We start from the raw sequence: 22,084 nt of genomic DNA, 5'->3' as shown, positions 1-22,084 counted from the left end.
ATTTTCTCCATATAGCTAGAATGAGATCCCAAGTTGACAGGCGAAGCCAGGAATTTAGAGAGAGAGGGAGATCAATGGACGAAATTTAGATTGGATACAGTTATTGAGATCATATTCCAACATAATACAAAAGCATACATCTAGCTTTACATAAAATCAGAGTTTGATGCTGGTGAAAGTCGAATGTCTTATCATATTTCGCATGGAGAACTTCGCATCGTACATACATCCGATTATTAATCCAAAGGAAACTTTCTTATTAAATCCAGCTACTGCATCCAATATTTGGTTTAGAGAGAGGGAGAGGGCTGTCTTCAAATACCATGGATGTGTGTGTCAGTGCGTGTTTTTTTCCAATTTCAAAGGAAAAGGAGATCAAGATATCCAAATTTTCAGCTTTTTCCAAAGATTAGTCTCTATACGATCAGATTGTATCGATTTAAAAAACAAAAATAAGAAAGCGCACATGATACTAAGGAGTTTTGGAAGGAGCATCATGTCTTAAAGAGAATTTGAGACGGGGACAACGGCTATCTGAAAAACACCCAATGGCTATTTTAAGTTGTTAGCTAAAATTACGTTCACAAACACGAAGTACACAAGGGACTATTACTGCCAGCCAGAAATGTTCAGTTTGAAAATCGGATATTGCATTTTGTCGTCACCACAAAGCCTATCATTGTTCACTGTCCTTTGCAAAAGTAGAAACTTCTCTGCGACAGTTGATCTCCAGTTGTGATCTGGAGATGAACAGTCACAAGCTGGCTAGTCATGGCTGTGATTCTTGAGGCTATGGTTGGACACTCCCTGTCCCCAATACTCTGCTTCAGGTCCAGATGTTACATTTCTTACCAATCTCTGCTAGGAAGAGAAAAGTCTGTCCCCTTTTCTTTTCCTTTTGAACACTAGAGAAACGTGAAGAGATCACACATCCAAATTAAAAGCGATAGACAGCTAATTTCCAAAGTAAAAAGGTCAATCCATAAGTCTGCAAACACTTCCGGCAAATGCTAACATAATCAAGAAAGAGCAACTTTTCCATTAATTGGCCTCCTTAGATTTGTAAAACAAACAACAAATCAAACGCACTAACAAGATGGCACTTTACCTCTACGGCAAAATCAAGTTCAAATTATTAACAAGAAGCTGCATCTTCTGGGACCTCCTCTTTTGAAGCTAAAACTAACTGAGGAGATAAAATGCCTTCCTTTTTTGCTTTGAGACGCTCCCGTTGGAGTCGGAAATACTCCCTTCTTCTTGCCTTGTAGCTATTTGGGTTTTCAGGTTGAACAACACGTGGGTAAACACTCACCTGCGCATAAGTGAAACATATAATGAATTTCATCCATTTTTCATGCTTGAACTTTTTATCAGTATACCTTTTTCCTGTCTGGTCCAAATTTCTCAAACTTGACCAGTCCATCGATCAAGGAAAATAGCGTATGGTCCTTGCCAATTCCAACGTTTTTCCCTGGGTGAAACTGAACCAAGAAACACAAATATAAAAAGACGGAGATGGAAGACTGAGTCATCACATAACATCAGAAAGAGCTGATCGAAATTCATAAAATGGATAACTAAAATATCAAACTACATCACATCAGAAAACGCTTATTGAGATTCAAAAATTGGAGAGCTCAAAGGATGCCCAGTCTCCAGAATTATGTGCATAACATAGCAAAAAAAAAAAACACAAGTCCTTAGTCAATAGGTCAAAAGACTCGAAACATAACCCAGAAATACCAGTACATTAACAAAACAAAATTAAGATTACGGGTCAAGTTGTCCATCCAAGAATCATCCAACTTCTCCACGATACAATAAAATAGGATATCAGATTCTTTGTAACTCCAAAAGGCAGTGCAACTCTAGAACTAGAGCTGCTAAACGAGCTGTAAGAACCCAGTTTAGACAGTAAAATCCTCTGGAAACCATCAAAGATGTAATTGGCATGCCACAAGATCAAGGAAAGGCTAAGCTACTATGTCTAAACAAAACAAAGAAGATCTCCAATCAACAACGTTAGAAATCAAAGATCTTCCCATGTTACCATATGGTTCAATCAACTTTTCACCAGACATATTTTCCATGACCCGACATGGTTTAATTTATAACAACTATAAATGCTTTTCTCTGTTTAATATGGATCAGCATTTGATCATTAGATTCCAACATGTAAGAAGGCTTTTTCTGGTAATTCAAAATCAGTCGTCAAGAGGACAACAGATTAGATGTTCAAAAAAGACATTGTTTTTCGAAGAAACGCTTTAGTGGTTGATCCTACCAAACCTATAACGTTAAGCACATCTACAGTATTAAAGTGAAAACATGAATTTCCAGGCCATATATATACAACTGAATTCAGCACCCGACTGTTTTTGGCCATTCAGCTAATTCCTAAAATCTGACTTCTCCAATGAACTTTGAAGGCTCAAATCTGTAGATCTAAAAAAAAACCATCAAAATTCAATGCACGGACTGGATTTTATGGCCAACAGATGGATAAATTTAAAACCAATATAAAACTGTTGGTTTTAGATCCTTATAAATCCCAATCTGTGCATTTGAGTCCAACAATTTTTTTCAAACCAATAGGTTTGGCAAATTTGGACTTTTCAAGTTCATCCCTGAAGAAAAAAAATAAATGGAATCTGGCAGGACAGCCATGAATAGTAGTGCCAAGCCAGGGATTCTATACATGCATATTGGCAAAAAAGCCATACTCCCAACCAAGTTTACTGGTATAAAACCCCGTACCTTTCCTACCTAATAAGCACCTTTCACCTTGCAGCCATATATGGAATTTCAAATTCTTGATGTCCTAGGAACTACTGATGTTGACAAAATTGCCTCTATCACATCAATAAAGCCAATGTTTCCAGCGCACATACCCCCGCACATACACATATGTAAATTTGCTTATCTAATTGGAGACACATACAAAACTTTGCCCTAGCAGCTTGTACTACCTGCAGCAAGCAATAGACAATGAGATATATTCCCCAAGATACTGATTTCCTTCATCAAAAACCCCAAGGTTGCAAATTATTGACACACCAAGCATTTGAATTTTCTCAGATGTTCACGTTGAACGCTTGAAGACAAATGCATGTACAGATTCATCTCCCAGCAAGAAAGTTTGTTCCTCCAAGCTTTGACAATCCAGTGTAAGGCGTCCTTTGTCTAGCACCGAAGCAGAATCATAAGTCTAAAGCATTCAAGAAAACAGAACACAACGACCAAAATCCCTCTTCTCCCCTCAAGGAAAGATCGATCCCTTTCCTCCAAATCAAACCCACACAACGAATGAAGGAACCAAGAGCAATTGCAACAACAGATGAAATCTGATAAAAGAGGTCAAATAAATGAGTTTACATCTTAAACAACGATTAGGTTAATGGATTTGGGGCTTTTCCAGCAATCTTCGTCTTCTTCTTTTGTAGTCTTCTGGTTGAGCAGTGATGCTGAGGACGTGCGAGGGAGATGGCGACTCTTAGTTGCCGGTGGAAGAGCACATATGACGCAATAGAACGAAAGGGGAAAGTATGGTTTACCTGGTGAAGGAGACAAGTTGCAGTGAGAAGTATGCAGCAGTGAGAACCTCCGGCTACGATGGAACCTGCAGTCTGTTGTGGTGGGAGAAGGTGAAGCTGATTATATCAGCGGACACTTGTAATTTCATGTGTCATAATGTTAAAAAATACTTTTAATAAAAAAAACTGGTAAAAAAAAACCACAAATACATTGTGAATTGAATAAAAGTAAAAATATCCATATCAATATATTTAGTAAAAAAGTAGTTTTATTTTTTTCATTTATAACATTATTTATTATTTTCATTATTTCATAAATATTTTATTATCTTTATTGTTATCTCTATTATCTCATTATTTTATAAATATTTTATTATTTTATAAATATTATCTTATAATTATGTTTAGCGTTATCTCATAAATATTATTTCATATTTATGTTTTCTTCTGTTATCTTATTATATTATAATTTTTTTATTATCTCATGAACATTATCTTATTATCGTACTCACACACATACCATCCTGCATAAAGAAAAATAAATATGCAAAAAAAAAAAGCATGGACATTTGAGTTTCACCGGTTTAGGGTGGAACTTAAATGCGAGATGCAGGTATTAAATCTCCATACATACACAAAAAATTTATCATCTTAGTTTAATGCATGAGTGGAATTTAAACTTTTTGAAAAAATTTAATTAAAGTTAAATGGAGTTTGATCAATTCAAAAAGGAGTTTAGGAACTGCCACAAATACTAGTTACTCAAAAAAAAAAAATAAAAAAAAAAGCCCAAAATGCGATAGGGAAAAACGTTCCATGATATTTCAATTTTTGGGGTTTGTTGTAATAAAAAATAGTATAAAAGCCAAATTACAGATTTTTCTATAATTTTAAAAATTTTAAAATTGCGAATTCTTAAGTTTTTCTCGACAAAAAACGAACTTCCTGATTAATACTAAAAAAAAAACTTGGATTTGGATCAACTGCGTGTATACGACAGGATAGAAACTTGGACTTTGGATAGATTTTGTCTGGATTTGGATAAAAATCGGATTCATGTATGAATTTCATACGGCGAACGTCGTGTTTCTCGAGCACATTTTATCCAGATCCAAACGGAATTCTCAGGGACCTTTATCAGATTGGATAATATATATATATATATATATTTTTCTCGGGTTTCCGAACCTCCAATTGCAATGGCTCGGTTTTGGATTTGGATATTATATATGTTGTTCAAACCCGATTCTTTTGCAGCTTTGCTGCTTAACGATGCCATTGCGCCACTGTCTTGGCATTCGTGGCGCCAAACGTTCGTCTGCGTCTTCTCTGAAGAGATAAGGTCGTTCCCTCTCTCTCTCTCACTCGCTCTCGCTCTCGCTCTCGCTGGCTTTCATTATTTATTTCCTTTCCGATCGGTCTGCAGAGAATCAATAGGCGAAGAAGAGAGGGAGGAGAGAGAGGAATGGCTTCCACCGCGGCTATGAGCTTCGGCTTGGCTGCATCTTTCAGAGGGCTCTCTTTGAGCCCCAGTTCGTCGTCTTCCTATCTCAGAGGCGATATCGGAGCGCCTTATCTCAATAACAGGTGCTCTGTCTCGTTCCCGGCGAGGTCCCCCCTGTCGATCGAGGCCGCACACAAGAAAGGGGCGGGGAGCACGAAGAATGGAAGAGATTCGAGGGGGCAGAGGCTCGGGGTGAAGATCTATGGTGATCAGGTGGCCAAACCAGGAGCGATCATTGTGAGGCAGCGTGGGACTAAGGTAAGGAGTTCGTTTCTTCAGGCGTTTAGGGTTTGAATTTTGGTGGGAAGAAAGCCGACGAGCTCAATTATCTGAATTGGGCAACCGAAAATTTATTCGGTTAGTGGTTCTGATAAATAACAGTAGAAAAGCTATTTAACCTTTGTGTTTTTGGTTTTCTTGTGCTTACTGTTTAAAAGAATGAAGATGGTATCGGTTGTTCTGCTGTTTGAGTGTATGTGGTTTGTTTTATTGGAATTATGATTCAAAGGCTGGAGTCTTCATTTTGTATCTTAAGTAATTTTGGAATGTGCTATTTGAACCATTCATATTATATACACCGTTTCCCGTTATAGAGATGTAACGATGTCTCTTTTACGGTTGTGTAAAATAGTTGGCCTTTAGGTTTTCATTTTTAAGGTTGCAGCATCACCCTCTGTGGTGAAGCTTATGCTATATAATGATACGTCCCTCACAATTTACAAAATATATGGTATTCAAAAAAGTATGGTTGTAGGATTTCTTTTATTTTTTCAGCTAAGCGTTTGTTGCTGGTATATGTTGAGGCTGTGACAATGCTGAAAGAGGGTGTCTCTCATGGACTGGGAAGTTACAGCGGATGATTAGGGTAGGTATGAGTTAACAAAATTTTTATGAGTGCTATCCGATGGACAATCATTTATAATGAGTTGGAAATTGCGGTGGAGGCTTATCATACTGTTGGAGAGAAAGGTAAATGAGATGCAATAAGAAGGAAATCCGTGGACATTGGAAAGGTATACAAAAATATGGCATGGCAAAATGGGCCTTATCCTAGGTCAAACGAACCAGGCTTTATATAATTTGTCTGTCTCATGCCTTTTTGTAAATCCAGCTACAAAAAAAAAAAATTGATTATCTTGAAATTTCCAATGTATAGGCAAAGATAAAGGAACCGGCATCATTTGAAGTTAAAAAGATCTTTGCATCCTTGACCTAGTGATTTGTTCTATATCTTGGCATCTATAATCCTCCTCTTGCTGTAATCCTTGTTCGAGATCCCTCGCAAGCCTATACAACTCATGCTTCTATTTTGATGCTTTAGTGGATGGCAATTGGCAAGGCACCATTATAGGCAGCTGCTTTGCAGTGAGAGAGAAAGCATATTTGTATAAATAGGAGAAGAGAAAAAGGAACTGTTGGTTCACACAGTTGGTACTCATACTTTTGCACTGTGACAAATTAAGAACATGGCCATGTCAAAAACTACGTAGTAAGTACCATGGATGCATGGACCCTTCAGAAAGGTTGCTGCACCCAACTCGGCATGACTCACATGTGGGTGCAGGTTGGGTGTGGAAACAAATAGAGTGCTTTCCTTTCTGTTGAATCATTGATAAAATTATATTCTGTTGCTTGTTAATTATTACTTTTATTGTTTGTCAACAATTTTATTGTTTTTTTATTATATGTATGGTGTACACTTGCCTCACATATACCCATGCCTTTCTTTTTTTTTTTTAATTCCACACATTCATCTGTACATGCACCTGCATCGGCATTTGGAAGACTGGAACCCATGCCTATCTAGCATAGTTCCAAAGTAGAAGACAAGATAGCTGTCATGAATGAGTTATGTGATCCAATATCCATACATCTCTAACCCAAATTCCTTTTGTCATGCCAATTCATGGAGTTATGATATTTTTTGGCACCTTGGAAGCCTTTTGTTTGCTGGAAAACATTGTTGCAGGTGGTTACTGCAGATACATGAAAGGGAGATCTGTTGTGCCCATAAGCATACTAAGTATATTACTGTCAATATATAAAAGGCATAATTTTATATTGACATGGATATAGGCATAATGTTGATATTGACATGGATATGCTCTCACAGAATGTGCAAGGGATCATGCTTCAGACTGCAGATACATGAAAGGGAGATCTGTTGTGCCCATAAGCATACTAAGTATATTACTGTCAATATATAAAAGGCATAATGTTTATATTGACGTGGATATGCTCTCACAGAATGTGCAAGGGATCATGCTTCAGATTACCTTGATGAGTGATTGATCTGAACCCGGCATTCATTGTGTCCTATATATAGGGATAGGTTGGTGGCCCAAGGGTATGTTCAATAACTGTACAAGCTGCTAGGGCAAAGTTTTGTATGTGTCTCCAATTAGATAAGCAAATTTACATATGTGTATGTGCGGGGGTATGTGCGCTGGAAACATTGGCTTTATTGATGTGATAGAGGCAATTTTGTCAACATCAGTAGTTCCTAGGACATCAAGAATTTGAAATTCCATATATGGCTGCAAGGTGAAAGGTGCTTATTAGGTAGGAAAGGTACGGGGTTTTATACCAGTAAACTTGGTTGGGAGTATGGCTTTTTTGCCAATATGCATGTATAGAATCCCTGGCTTGGCACTACTATTCATGGCTGTCCTGCCAGATTCCATTTATTTTTTTTCTTCAGGGATGAACTTGAAAAATCCAAATTTGCCAAACCTATTGGTTTGAAAAAATTGTTGGACTCAAATGCACAGATTGGATTTTATAAGGATCTAAAACCAACAGTTTTATATTGGTTTTAAATTTATCCATCTGTTGGCCATAAAATCCACTCCGTGCATTGAATTTTGATGGTTTTTTTTTAGATCTACAGATTTGAGCCTTCAAAGTTCATTGGAGAAGTCAGATTTTAGGAATTAGCTGAATGGCCAAAAACAGTGGAGTGCTGAATTCAGTTGTATATATATGGCCTGGAAATTCATGTTCACTTTAATACTGTAGATGTGCTTAACGTTATAGGTTTGGTAGGATCAGCCACTAAAGCATTTCTTCGAAAAACAATGTCTTTCTTGATCATCTAATCTGTTGTCCTCTTGACCACTGATTTTGAATTACCAGAAAAAGCCTTCTTACATGTTGGAATCTAATGACCAAATGCTGATCCATATTAAACAGAGAAAAGCATTTATAGTTGTTATAAATTAAACCATGTCGGGTCATGGCAAATATGTCTGGTGAAAAGTTGATTGAACCATATGGTAATATGGGAAGATCTTTGATTTCTAACGTTGTTGATTGGAGATCTTCTTTGTTTTGTTTAGACATAGTAGCTTAGCCATTCCTTGATCTTGTGGCATGCCAATTACATCTTTGATGGTTTCCAGAGGATTTTACTGTCTAAACTGGGTTCTTACAGCTCGTTTAGCAGCTCTAGTTCTAGAGTTGCACTGCCTTTTGGAGTTACAAAGAATCTGATATCCTATTTTATTGTATCGTGGAGAAGTTGGATGATTCTTGGATGGACAACTTGACCCGTAATCTTAATTTTGTTTTGTTAATATACTGGTATTTCTGGGTTATGTTTTGAGTCTTTTGACCTATTGACTAAGGACTTGTGTTTCTTTTGCTATGTTATGCACATAATTCTGGAGACTGGGCATCCTTTGAGCTCTCCAATTTTTGAATCTCAATAAGCGTTTTCTGATGTGATGTAGTTTGATATTTTAGTTATCCATTTTATGAATTTCGATCAGCTCTTTCTGATGTTATGTGATGACTCAGTCTTCCATCTCCGTCTTTTTATATTTGTGTTTCTTGGTTCAGTTTCACCCAGGGAAAAACGTTGGAATTGGCAAGGACCATACGCTATTTTCTTTGATCGATGGACTGGTCAAGTTTGAGAAATTTGGACCAGATAGGAAAAAGGTATACTGATAAAAAGTTCAAGCATGAAAATTGATGAAATTCATTATACGTTTCACTTATGCGCAGGTGAGTGTTTACCCACGTGTTGTTCAACCTGAAAACCCAAATAGCTACAAGGCAAGAAGAAGGGAGTATTTCCGACTCCAACGGGAGCGTCTCAAAGCAAAAAAGGAAGGCATTTTATCTCCTCAGTTAGTTTTAGCTTCAAAAGAGGAGGTCCCAGAAGATGCAGCTTCTTGTTAATAATTTGAACTTGATTTTGCCGTAGAGGTAAAGTGCCATCTTGTTAGTGCGTTTGATTTGTTGTTTGTTTTACAAATCTAAGGAGGCCAATTAATGGAAAAGTTGCTCTTTCTTGATTATGTTAGCATTTGCCGGAAGTGTTTGCAGACTTATGGATTGACCTTTTTACTTTGGAAATTAGCTGTCTATCGCTTTTAATTTGGATGTGTGATCTCTTCACGTTTCTCTAGTGTTCAAAAGGAAAAGAAAAGGGGACAGACTTTTCTCTTCCTAGCAGAGATTGGTAAGAAATGTAACATCTGGACCTGAAGCAGAGTATTGGGGACAGGGAGTGTCCAACCATAGCCTCAAGAATCACAGCCATGACTAGCCAGCTTGTGACTGTTCATCTCCAGATCACAACTGGAGATCAACTGTCGCAGAGAAGTTTCTACTTTTGCAAAGGACAGTGAACAATGATAGGCTTTGTGGTGACGACAAAATGCAATATCCGATTTTCAAACTGAACATTTCTGGCTGGCAGTAATAGTCCCTTGTGTACTTCGTGTTTGTGAACGTAATTTTAGCTAACAACTTAAAATAGCCATTGGGTGTTTTTCAGATAGCCGTTGTCCCCGTCTCAAATTCTCTTTAAGACATGATGCTCCTTCCAAAACTCCTTAGTATCATGTGCGCTTTCTTATTTTTGTTTTTTAAATCGATACAATCTGATCGTATAGAGACTAATCTTTGGAAAAAGCTGAAAATTTGGATATCTTGATCTCCTTTTCCTTTGAAATTGGAAAAAAACACGCACTGACACACACATCCATGGTATTTGAAGACAGCCCTCTCCCTCTCTCTAAACCAAATATTGGATGCAGTAGCTGGATTTAATAAGAAAGTTTCCTTTGGATTAATAATCGGATGTATGTACGATGCGAAGTTCTCCATGCGAAATATGATAAGACATTCGACTTTCACCAGCATCAAACTCTGATTTTATGTAAAGCTAGATGTATGCTTTTGTATTATGTTGGAATATGATCTCAATAACTGTATCCAATCTAAATTTCGTCCATTGATCTCCCTCTCTCTCTAAATTCCTGGCTTCGCCTGTCAACTTGGGATCTCATTCTAGCTATATGGAGAAAATGGCACAATAATTGCATGCATAGATGACATTTTTTATCACTTTTAAGATCATTACAGAGTTTGATGTCCTCATTCAATCAAAGTCTTATTTTCTGCCTTACAGATTACCTAGTTCAACTCTCTGAGTTCGGACTACAGCAGCTCTCACATTTATTACTGTCAGCCTTTTCAAGAAACAAAATCTGAATATTGAGTACAGGTGTGCATAATTTACGCCATAAAAGTGCACAAACTAAATATTTTTTCCAGGATAGGGCCCAAACTCAGTAGTTGTGTGCACAGAACAGGAGGAATGTGGCATTCAATAGGTTGGACAGGTTAGAACTCAACTGGATCAGTTATTCATAATTTTTGCTTTGTCTCGTCGTGGCCCGGTCATGTCTTATTTAATTTAGAAAAATATTTCATCCAAAATAAGAAAAGAAAAGAAAAATCATTCAACTGTTGTTCAGACCATCTAAAAATCCAACAGGAACAAGGTGAACAATGTGATCCACATACGTTTCAAACAATTCAGGAAATGGTAGCTTGAAAGAGTTCACATGAAGAGGACAAAAAAGCATCCAAGCAAAAAGGACCGCCATGGGCTGCTGTGTCCTTTACAGAAAGGAAAGACAAAATAGCAAAGCTTCTCTCTGCTGTCCTCATGGCCAGGTTAGGAAGATGACGAAGAATGCAGCGACAGCGACAGAAACCGCGTAAATGGCGAAGCTACTGAAAGGCAATTGGATACTATAAGCATCCAAAGATGGCGATCCTGCACTGGTTGTGGTTGTTGTTGTTGTTGTTGTTGATACCTTTGGTAGAGCGCCTACACCAAGATGATGATCCAGTTGATCATAAATTTCATGTCACGAACGCTTGATCTTAGGCAAAAAATGTAAAATTGAAAGAGTATAGGACTTTGAGATGCAGACCTGGAGCTGGAGTAGCTGAGCTGTTGAAGAGTGCGTAGTCCGGCGAGTTCGGCGACAACTTCAGTTGTGCTGCAAAACAAAGACACAGTTGAAGATGATGCCATTGTTGTAGATCACAAGAGAGTTGTTATATTAATGGATAGCCTTGTTGAAAGAGAGATGCAACTGCATAGTGGACAAAAATGGGAAAAGATCTTCAAGTTCAAATCACAAGATTTGCAACCTGTTTGCTTCATCATGCATATTGTATGAAAAGGAAACTGATAGTTACAACATTGGCTCAATGGTGGAGCCGCATGCCCCTTAAAATTTCTTTATTTTTACATGCATCTAAAAATTTTGTTTCATATATATATATATATATATATATGTAAAATAACATCTGATCAGATTTATTTTAAAGAAATACGCTCTATCCAATACTCTTACATTTTTCAAAATCAGCCAGATTTGGTTTAAAAGTCAGATTCGGATTCAGATATGAATGCAAAAAATCAGAATGGTGAAATCGAATTTCAGATTCAGGTTCAGATTCAGATACGACTACAAGATACGACTACAAGGTTAAGGATATATCTGATTCGATCTATTGACATCAACCACAAACCCTATTTTGACCATCACCCAAAAGCACCACTAAATCCAAGCACATTGGATCTCACTTGGATCCAATTGACTTCAGACCCGATCAGGCAGCTCATGGAGCCTATCAATGGACTAAGTTTTGGCATCAAAGCCATTCCTTTATTTATTTAAAGCAGCAAGTAGTTGGGTACTTAGGTTAGGACACCAAACTTCCATTAGAACAAGGCACCTTTTATATATATATATATATATATATATATATATATATATATATATATATATATATATATATATATATACATCCAAGCACATTGGATTTATATATTAATATGTACGTGTATATATAATGTATATATAAACTGATATATATATAAACTGAACCATGACTTCGACATTTTGAGTCGATGGAGGGAAAGAGGGGGCCCAAAATCAGGAAAAGAGAAAGTGAAAAATTATGAAAAAAAAAAAAACTAGACAACACTTAAGCCATTCGATCAGACGGCTCTATCATTTTGACAAATAAATGCAAGCACGAGCATAAAAATTAATCGGCGGATCCGGAGCCGGTGGCTCTTAATGGAAAGATAGCCCTTATTGGTTCCTCTTAAAATTTATTATAAAAGACCTGCATCTCTGTGCTTCTCCCCAAAAAAGGCCTTAAAAAAAAAATAGCAGAGCTTAAAATAATCTTCGCTATTGTACCAAATTCAACCCCTCCATTCGATCATAAATCCAGTCTGAATTTAAAATCTTCATTGGGAATACAACCTAAAATTAATAGTTTGATGCAAGTGTGGATTTCAACTGTCACACATTTGAAATTTCTTCAAACATGAAATTCGTGAGTAATCAAAGACACCCAACTTAAAAGACTATAAGAGGGTAATAATTTTTAAATACAAGAACGTTTTGATCATTTCAAATTACAATTAAAAAAAAAACAAGGAAACTGGTTCATGAGAATCCTGCAGCAATCACGCATACTGAGTGTCTTCTTCCTTTTAAAAAGAAGAGAACCTTTTTAAAAATGGGATAACCGACGAGCCACACCGGCCATGGGAGGTCTCATGCAGATGGGCAGTGTTCCACTTGGCCGTCGCATCGGCGGCCGTGCCGGCGGAGGAGTTAAATAAACCTTGCCAGTATCGTAAAAGTCAGAAATCGAATCGAATCGGTCCTTTTGATTGTAGAGCCATTAATTTACTTGTGAATCGTGTAAAAATAATTACAGAAATGAAAATATTTTATCAAATCAATTTGGCACAAGTGCCCGATTTTTTTTATAAATAAATCAGCACTTGCAGGAGGTCACGTCGCCAGCAAACCTTAGAGTGTCAGATTTGCAAAAATTCAAAAATTTTATATCTAAAATCAAATATTTTAGTGTAATTTATTCTGACATTTAATTAAAATTTGACTGCTGTTAGCACTAATTTAGTTCTTGCAACGAAGAATTTTTTACTCTACACCAAATTCAACTCAATTTTGTTTAACCAACAGGAAATATATCACCATGGATTTTAATACGTTTATATTGAATTTTATACATTAAGAAAACAATATTGAGAGAATATGACAATAATTTCTACTACCAACTTCAACTTTCGTCTTTTCCTCGAAAAAAAAATTGATGGGATTACTCGGAACCAGCGACAGAGTTTATTAAGGAGAAAGAGAAACAGCAAATGCTGGAAATTTTCCGTCTCCATCTTGGTATAGGTAACCGAGAAAACCCATGTGCAGCGGCGACACGATACGGCCACTGTGACCCCGATTAGGTCTCATATTAGCGGATTTTTCCGGCGGCTATGCCGGTTTGTGGACCGCCTGCATAATACCGGTACAATATGTATCGGGGAGATATGATCTGACAGGCACCGGTACTACCTATGGCAAGAACAGCTGCAGGGGAACCCTCCATCAGGAGAGATGAAGGGTCCAGAAGGAAGCTGCAGGAACACAAATGGTGGAGGAGGAGGGAAGGAGCTCACCTGGGCAGTCGGAGATGGAGGTGTTCTGAAGCTTGCAAACGTTAGGGAGGGCCAGCATCCTGGAGCTGTCGAGATTGAGCTGCTTGACGGCGTCGTCGCCCTTGAGGGTGGCGGCGAGGAGGTAGCAAAGGCACGCGGCGTCCGCGGTCCTTATGTCGGTGACCGACGCGCAGCACTTCGCCGTGGGCTCGTTGGTCGACTTCTGCGCGTACGGGAGGCAGTCCATCAGCTTCGTCACCTCGGCCTGGCACTTTTTCTGCTCGTCGGCGGAGAGCTCCGCCGACGACCGGCCGACGACGGCCACGAGCAGCAGCGCCACCACCAGCAGCGTCTTGGCCATCTCTCTTTTCCCGGTCTCCGTGTGTGTGTGTGTGTGTGTCCCTGTAGAGAGAGAATTTAAGCCGCAGGCAGAGAGAACCGAAGGCTGATGAAATCGACCTTAAAGACGTTACAACAGTCGAAATTAAATAGCGAGCGAGTGACCATAAAAGCCCTGCACTTCTTTGTTAATGACGAATGGAATCCTCATTTAACTTTTTCTTTAAAAAAAATCTCTCTTACTTGTGTTTTGGTTTAGATTTGGATCTGGATTGAATTTGGATCCGTTTATAAAATATGTCATTTGACTTTGGTTCTGAGGTTTATCCTTTTTTAGCTGATCCGGATGTGTAACTTGTTCTCCAAGGAAGGGGACAAGGAAGGTGAGCGATGAAGAGAGAAAGAAAATTCTAAACTTATGTAATTCAAGGGACTGCGCGGGCGTGTTCTCCAGTGTCTAGAATCGTGTCGCAAAGACTGAAGGAGTCAGCACGTGACAGAGTGTGAACTTTGAAATTATTTTCTGCGAATTCAATCGTATAAATGCACTTAAATTGACCAAAATTTAATGACCGGAAGAAGTCATGAAAATGATCTCAATGTGAAATGTGAAGAACAAAACTTAAGTCATATGATTAAATCTTTACATAGAAGTTTCACAATTTTTTGCCATATATTTATTAGTCTTCAAGTACAACTGTCAAGTTCGATTCATTGAATACAACTTTAGGTGGTTGAACACTATATATATATATATATATATATACGTCCCCAAGTAATTTAGTTAACCACATGGCGCCTCTTTGGACCAATTCTAGATGACTAAATAAAGTTATTTTTTTTTAATTCTCTAATTAAGTCCCGAATATCGAACTTTATCACAAGTCAGACTTAATTCAAGGTCTTCAACTTGACACCTTCGTCAGACAAAGTTATCCTCTCGGCCTTTCGAGAACGACACCGACATTCTTCACCGGAAGGCCGTGACCACCATGCCCTACGAGGACAACATCATCGGAAAACTTAAAATTCACGATCCTCACCCTAGAAATCTCATGGCTAAATGTAGATATATACTAAACAATTCATCACATGAATAGGTAATATATATGGTTCCTTAGCATTCATGCTTGGGTACCAATCTTCAAGCACAAGGCTAGAGCCAAGGTAGGGCCGGCCTGGGCCCTGACCCACTTTAAATTTTTTTGAAAAAGAACTTATATGTAAATTTTAGAAAATTTCACTTGTTTTATATAAAAATTTTGAAAAATGATATTTCGGCCCTAGTTGGAGTCGTCATAAAGATCATTTTATAATTGGTTGCTGAGGAGGAAAAATGCATTAAATAAAGGTCAAATTAATTGAGTGTAAAGTATTTATAGGGCATAAGACTGAAGCAGGTGATGGGCTAACCACCCAGATGGATCATTTACTAAGGGAATTGAATTGGGCAGTTGGCTGTTGTGTTTAATGCAATGGATTGCTTCTTCTTCTTTCTTTTTTTAAGGCAGGGCAGGTGCAGTGAAGCCCTTCCTTCCACACTTATGGTCCCAAAGGCCAAAAATTGGTGAGCTGCCCACATGGAAAAAAGGAAAGTGATTTTTTTTTTAAAAAAAAAAATTGGTTCTTTCCTTTTTTCAATGAAAAAATTAAAGAAAAATATTACATTTGTGTGTTTTTTTAATAGGCAAAAAAATTTATTTCAATAGGTGCAACTTGCTAATGTCTAAAATTAATGTTGGGAAAATTTGAAGAAGTCATTCAATGGATATTGATTAGGTCAAAGTTGAAGGAGGTCAAGAGTTCAATACTTAATGCAGCCTAGACCATGTGGTTGGCCGAAAAGAAAATCTTAGTTTCCTTGGCTTATTTTACATAAGATCGAGCTTGAACCGAGCTTAAGCGAAATCTGTTTAACATAATTTACATAATTAAAATAATTAAAAAAGTAAATGAGGGACCCGAAGTCATTAGCTTCTTTGAAAAGAAAAGGCAAAGCCGCAGTCCCAAGGTACGTGGTATTATTTTTTCTTGTCATACTTGCATTACATATTCAAGATATTTATTAGGCTGTGGTTAAATAGGGAACAAAATTGTGCATAAGATATTTTATCTAAGATTCGGATATAAGATATTTTATCTAAGATTTGGATATCTCACTGGTCGGTCTCAATCAAACACTGAGAACAGTGTCTCAACTCTTAGTCAAATACGTCTGATATTGTCTCAAAGTTTCGGGTTAAAATTATGGCATCTTTTAGAAGTTATGAGAAAAAATCATAAACTTCTTTCATGGTTGTGCATATGAGAGGATTTATCTCATGACACTTTATCTCATGACACTTTATCACACCACATCCAAGCATGCCTATATGGACAAGCGGAACAGGACGCCTCATAAGAAAAGTTTGAAATGTTATTCTCATGGATAAACGTACAAACGCATGCATTGGTCAGATTTAGTCTAATGAATACCTGATTATTGGGGTCCGATTATGAAAAGTGAAGCTATCATGTTCGATTTTGCATCTTTATCTGAATCTGGATCCAAATTAGATCTGTATCAACTTGAAGTTGGACCTCGTCAGAAAGTTATTCCATGCTATCATCGTATAAAAAAAAACACTTAATTCAGATTTGATAATAGCAATATGGGACCCGAAACAAGACCATTCAAAAGAAAAAATACTTTTTCTTTTTAATATTTTTTAGATTTCTCTCTAGAAAGAGAAAGCAACTGAGTTTGTGATCGTTTTCCTTCAAGTTTTCTGTAAAAAAATTATCTCAGATCGTTTTTCCATCTTGCGAAATTCAGTTTTCTCAAGTTGCTGTCTGGATCCAGCACCGGCTTTTCAAAAATTTGTGGATATTATGAATAGATATCATCAAGTTTCATATGATGCAATTTTAGTATAAAATAATAAAAAAGAGATTGTATAAATCAATCAAAGTGTGCTGAAATTTATGAAAATTTTTCGTGTAGTCAGCAATTAATAGCTAAAGTAGCCGGAGAACCTAAACCAGCAGTGAGCTTATGAACTTAATGTGGTGAAAGCGGAAGAATCGACAAGCAACCAACTTGAAAAGTATTCCTGAAAATGGCACCAAAGGACGTCGTTGTTTTTGGTCCTCCAAGTTCCCAGAATTCTTGGTCACCAAATCAGAAACCCTAAGCAGGCGTTTCGCGACAATAACCATTTGTTACTGTTGCTTAAATTTGCTTGGGGCAGATTTATGAAGCACTTTGTTATAGTATTTCATAAAATTATCCAAATCTTTGGAGTAGATTCATGGAACAATAATAAACTGTTTTCATTGTTAAGCGGTAACAACTTAGGGGCATTCGGGAACAGTAACATGTTGTTCTCGCTGCCGAATGACTCCTAAAAGGAACTTAATTCCGAAAGAAAGATGATGAATTGTTTTGAGTTGGATCAAGCTTTTTTTTTTTTTTTTTTGACCGGCAACGAGCTTGATTATCTTGGCAGATTTTAGTCATGGGTAAGTCTAATTGCCAAAGCACATGGCGGGGCAATCGCCGCACCAGAAATCCTAGAGAGAGAAGATGAGTGATCTTCAGTTGTATCAAGCATTTCTGGCCGGGAATTAACCAACTTGATTATCGCCGAAAATGGTGCACAAACCCAAACCTTAATCATGTCCAGGACAGATTGTCCAAGTTCCTCAAACTCATGGTGGTGCAACCATTCACCAAATCAGAAACCCTAAAATAGTTGTGAGAAAAGGATGATAAATTGTCTCAAGTTGCATCAAACACCTCATATGAATAAACAATTCGATTGTTACACATCCCAGGAGGTAGAGCGCGACATCAAGCGTTTCTTTTAGGCAGACAATTTGATTATTGCCGAAATTGGTGTCGAAATCCCGATTTTAATTGCCTCCAGGTGTAATTGTCCAAGTTCCTGAAAACTCATGGTGGTGCAATTGCCAACCCCCTAAAAAGCTTGAGGGAGAAAGATAGTGGAGTTGTCTTGAGTTGTATCAAACATTTTCCACTGCCGGCCGACTTGATTATTGCTGAAAATGACATTCAGATCATGATTTGAATCATGGTCAGGTCTAACTATCGAGGTTAACTCCTAAAATTCAGCAGTCACCATACTGGAAACCCTAGAAGCCACATGGTGGTGACTGGTGTGGGCAGTTGCCCACCCCAGTCTCTTAAAATTTCTTTATTTAAATGGGCTTCTTTAAACGTTTATCCTTATATATATAAGTGCCGCACCAGATATAAGTAATGTTAAACGAGTGCTCCTTCAGCCAATTTTTCTGACTCCGCCACTACTAGGAAGCTTGACTGAGAAAGAGAAAGTTGTGTTTGAGTTGTTTCAGGAATTTCATAGGCTTGGATTGGGACTGGTAAGGTCTAAAAAGTTTGGCTTTGAAACATGTTCCTTTCTGAAAATGTCATCTCATGCATCACTATGAGCAATTAAGGCCCTCAATAACTTTTTCTTCCTGATTCTCTGCTTGCTTTAGTGTTTTAATATGGAGGAAGCAACTTGCAATTATATGCAAAGAATATGAATCCATGAGAGCATTTAATTTCCAATGCTAGCTTTTGCTGATGATGAGAAATTGACCCATGTTTGATTCCATCTACCAATATCAGAATATAAGACGGTTCCCTTTCATATGTTTATTAACAACAAGATTGGACATTGAAAATGCCTGCATTTTCTTTTTTTATGTCTCAGTGGCAACTATTGGATACAGATCCTTTCAAAAACCGATCCAAACACTTGGGCAGTATTGAATCTGGTGAATGTGTTTACTTTGATTCTTTTTATTTTTATAAAACAAAAATAAATTAACCAGATCAAAATTTTTAGAAACCCATGAAAAATCAAAGGTTTTATTTTATGGGCCTGTCTTGTTTCTGCCTGCCGCATGTTCAGTCCGCTCCAGGCCTTCTTTTGGCAAAACTTCTCTTTGATCCGAAGAACAATTTTTGGATATCCAAGCATTTGAATCTAAACTACTACTCTCAGATTTGAGATCTAATATGCAATATAACTTATATATATATAAAATATGCAATAATATATATATATATATATATATATATATATATATATATATATATATATATATATATATATATATATATATATATATATATATATATATATATATATATATATATATATATATATATATATATATATATATATATATATATATATATATAGAGAGAGAGAGAGAGAGAGAAAGAGAGAGAGAGAGAGAGAGAAAATTGAATGGTAACTCTAGTTTTTTAGAATCCACAGCCATCTAATTTATACCGTCCAATCCAACATGAGAAAAATAAGAAGAAAAAGAAATGAACATTTTCAACATCTAGTATTAATTTACACTTTTTTCTTCTTGTTTTTCTTTCAGCGACTCTTAAAAAAGTCATTTTATCAAATCATTGTTTGTAAAAAAATTGGTTTTTTTACATAAACAGAACTAAACCGATGCTTTTTTAGAAAAGAATTAAGCACAGATGCTCATTGGACAAGTAGGCAACGGGAGAGCAACTATTGCTTCTTTCTTCTACATGTTACCAATTCTCCAGGGCTACCCAGTTGTCAATAAGTGGTGCAAGTGATCAAATTGCCATAATTCTCACAACTGAGACTCGAATTTAAGACACGGGGAGCAGTGCAAGATCGATCAACTAATTAAACATTAATCTGTTTCTGCAACATCGAATCAAGGGCGGAGCTTATAAAATTTTTAATTTTTATGGGACTTCAATATGTAAGTGAATACAATTTTCTTGAAATATCAAATACAAAAATATAAGTCTTTTATGGGTCTGTGTAGGCAATCGCCCACACCTGCCTCTCCCCCCCTGTGCCGAAGTGATCGATCTATAATTTGCTACTAAGAGCTTAGTATTCAAGGCGTCAAGCTGAAGAAGGTCAAGAGTTCTGTCCGAATGATGGCGATGAAACATTGATCCAACTATCAGGATCTAACTGGGCTCGGTGAGTCGGAGCTGCACTCATGTCCGGTGCGCACCCGACTCGATGCGGACTCCGGTGCGGCAGTAAAATAAAAGAGTCCGGTAACTTAGATTTTATATTTAATGCCCGTCAGCCCAAAATTCCTAGCTCCGCCACTGATTGCAAGTCATTCTGAATTGCTATGTGGGTTTGGATCCAGCCGATCATGGGCAGATCCATACCTACACGAACAAACAAGTTCTATTTGGAAAAAGCTTGTCTCTTGGCCGGTGTCCAAAAAGTCGGTTTCATTGGAGTGATCCAAACCGAATTGGTGGAAATTAAATAGATTCTACTCAAAAAAGGATGAATGAATGAATAAATGATTCTTTAAAGGGAACAACTCCTTTTCATTATACTACTGCCAAAACACAATTTGGAGGTTGAGGATCTAATTCTGTGGAAGTAAATTGGTTGGATCTGATTCCATGCTTGGTATAAACTAATTGCATTCAGGAGTAAATGATTCCCACAATTAGATAGAATCACAGATTTCATTAGAAAGAAAGAAGTCAACAATTGAGAATCTTTTTCACTTTTCTGGATCTTGCTTGGTTTGAAATAGAAGTAGCTTGGGATTCAATACAAAAAGTAGACGTTCATATTTAAATTTTTTTCATTTAATTGGATCCTGGTATCCTAAAACTCTATTGTGTTTGATTCAATAAGATTTTGAGATCCCATAGGGTAATTAGTTTGATAATTCGCCTGCTAGATCCAGTTACTTGAAGCCAGTCATCAAATTACATCTAAACCATGGACAGGGGCGGAGCCAGGATTTTGTTTCGGGGCAGGCCAAATAGTTCAACCTTAAATCTGGGTAGGGCCAAACTGAACCGAAATAAAAAAAAAATACATTGCACAACTAACAATTTTTTATTTTTCTAATGTAATTTTTTTTTAAATTAGTTAGGGTGGGGCCAAGGCCTAGGCGTGCTCCCCCTTCCATCCGCCCCTGACCATGGGCATCTCTTAGCTGGGCTCAAATTTTTTTTTAAATTAGTTAGGGTGGGGCCAAGGCCTAGGCGTGCTCCCCCTTCCATCCGCCCCTGACCATGGGCATCTCTTAGCTGGGCTCGAGTGAGCTTTGGCCTAGGCTAAGCTTGAGCTGAACTGAACATATCTAACATTAATCGGTTTTAAAGTCGCGTTGAACATGAAATATATATGTGTGTGTATGCTCTATGAGTGAGCTACTTGAAGATATGTTAGTCCAATATATATATGGGTTCGCCATGACTCACTCATTCATTTGGGTTCGAGTCTTAGCTCCCTAATTAAAGAGCGGTGTTATTAGAATCGGCCCAAATTGGCGGATTCGAATGGAACTGGTGGCAAATGGATTTGATTCTGGGACGATTCTTGAAGTGAAACATGCCAAGTTGAAGTTGAATTTTTAATATGTTTTAAGATTTTTTTGTCTAATTAATTTTAATATTTTCTCATTTACTTTTTTAAATCACTCTTTAAATTCTGTTGGCCAAGCAACTTTACAAATGTGGTAGTAAACTGAAAAAAAAAAATCAGATACAATAAATTGACAGCATTTTCGAACCAATTCCCAACCACTTGCAAATGAATTTGGATAATTATCATATGCCTCAACTTCACTTTCTGTACTGAAAAAACATTATTGAAAAGGGGATGGCTATGATTAGCCTCCCCTTTCAGGAAAGAAGCGAGAGACAGATGGATAAGGCCACCGCACCTTTACTCGGAAACTGAAACGGCGTCGGACTTTTAGGTACTTTTCCGTCGATTAAATATTGTGGATTGTTATTTATAAACGTAAACAAAAAGTAAAGCCGATAAATATAAAAACAATAATGTTCGGGTCCAAGTGTAATCAGAATTTTGGCTGATTAAAATTAAATCAGCATGACATTGTTCAAATAGATTT

The 22,084-nt window shown here is 37.2% G+C and overlaps 2 protein-coding genes and 1 long non-coding RNA gene across 6 annotated transcripts; 1 reads left to right on the top strand and 2 right to left on the bottom strand.

Annotated features, from left to right (window-relative positions):
• Positions 1-1,016: 1,016 nt before the first annotated feature.
• LOC116257346 (uncharacterized) lies at positions 1,017-3,629 on the bottom strand. 3 transcript variants are annotated; one of them, XR_007573795.1, is made up of 4 exons: positions 3,555-3,629; positions 3,376-3,464; positions 1,380-3,183; positions 1,017-1,312 (listed from the first exon to the last, which is right to left on the bottom strand). It is a non-coding gene; the product is annotated as an uncharacterized LOC116257346 (long non-coding RNA). The 3 variants fall into 3 exon arrangements; XR_007573796.1 differs by lacking the exon at positions 3,376-3,464 and having other exon boundaries at positions 3,555-3,619; XR_004173352.2 differs by lacking the exons at positions 3,376-3,464; positions 3,555-3,629 and having other exon boundaries at positions 1,380-3,362.
• A 1,157-nt stretch (positions 3,630-4,786) lies between these two features.
• On the top strand, positions 4,787-9,341 carry LOC116257980 (50S ribosomal protein L27, chloroplastic). Its single transcript, XM_031635025.1, has 4 exons — positions 4,787-4,875; positions 4,960-5,295; positions 8,878-8,979; positions 9,046-9,341. Exons 2-4 carry the CDS (start codon positions 4,999-5,001, stop codon positions 9,220-9,222), a joined length of 576 nt encoding a protein of 191 aa, XP_031490885.1. The 5' UTR covers positions 4,787-4,875; positions 4,960-4,998; the 3' UTR covers positions 9,223-9,341.
• Positions 9,342-10,770: 1,429 nt separating this feature from the next.
• Positions 10,771-14,284, bottom strand: LOC116257327 (non-specific lipid transfer protein GPI-anchored 1-like). 2 transcript variants are annotated; one of them, XM_031633942.2, is made up of 3 exons: positions 13,850-14,284; positions 11,274-11,342; positions 10,771-11,167 (listed from the first exon to the last, which is right to left on the bottom strand). In XM_031633942.2, the coding sequence occupies exons 1-3, from the start codon at positions 14,187-14,189 to the stop codon at positions 11,001-11,003; spliced, it is 576 nt and encodes a 191-aa protein (XP_031489802.1). In that variant the 5' UTR covers positions 14,190-14,284; the 3' UTR covers positions 10,771-11,000. The 2 variants fall into 2 exon arrangements, with proteins under 2 accessions (XP_031489802.1, XP_049934607.1); XM_050078650.1 differs by having other exon boundaries at positions 10,771-11,169; positions 11,282-11,342.
• Positions 14,285-22,084: the final 7,800 nt, after the last annotated feature.

This window comes from Nymphaea colorata, chromosome 7 (genome assembly GCF_008831285.2).
Source record: "Nymphaea colorata isolate Beijing-Zhang1983 chromosome 7, ASM883128v2, whole genome shotgun sequence".
Classification (NCBI taxonomy): Eukaryota; Viridiplantae; Streptophyta; class Magnoliopsida; order Nymphaeales; family Nymphaeaceae; genus Nymphaea; species Nymphaea colorata.
This window is presented reverse-complemented; position numbering and strand designations above follow the sequence as displayed.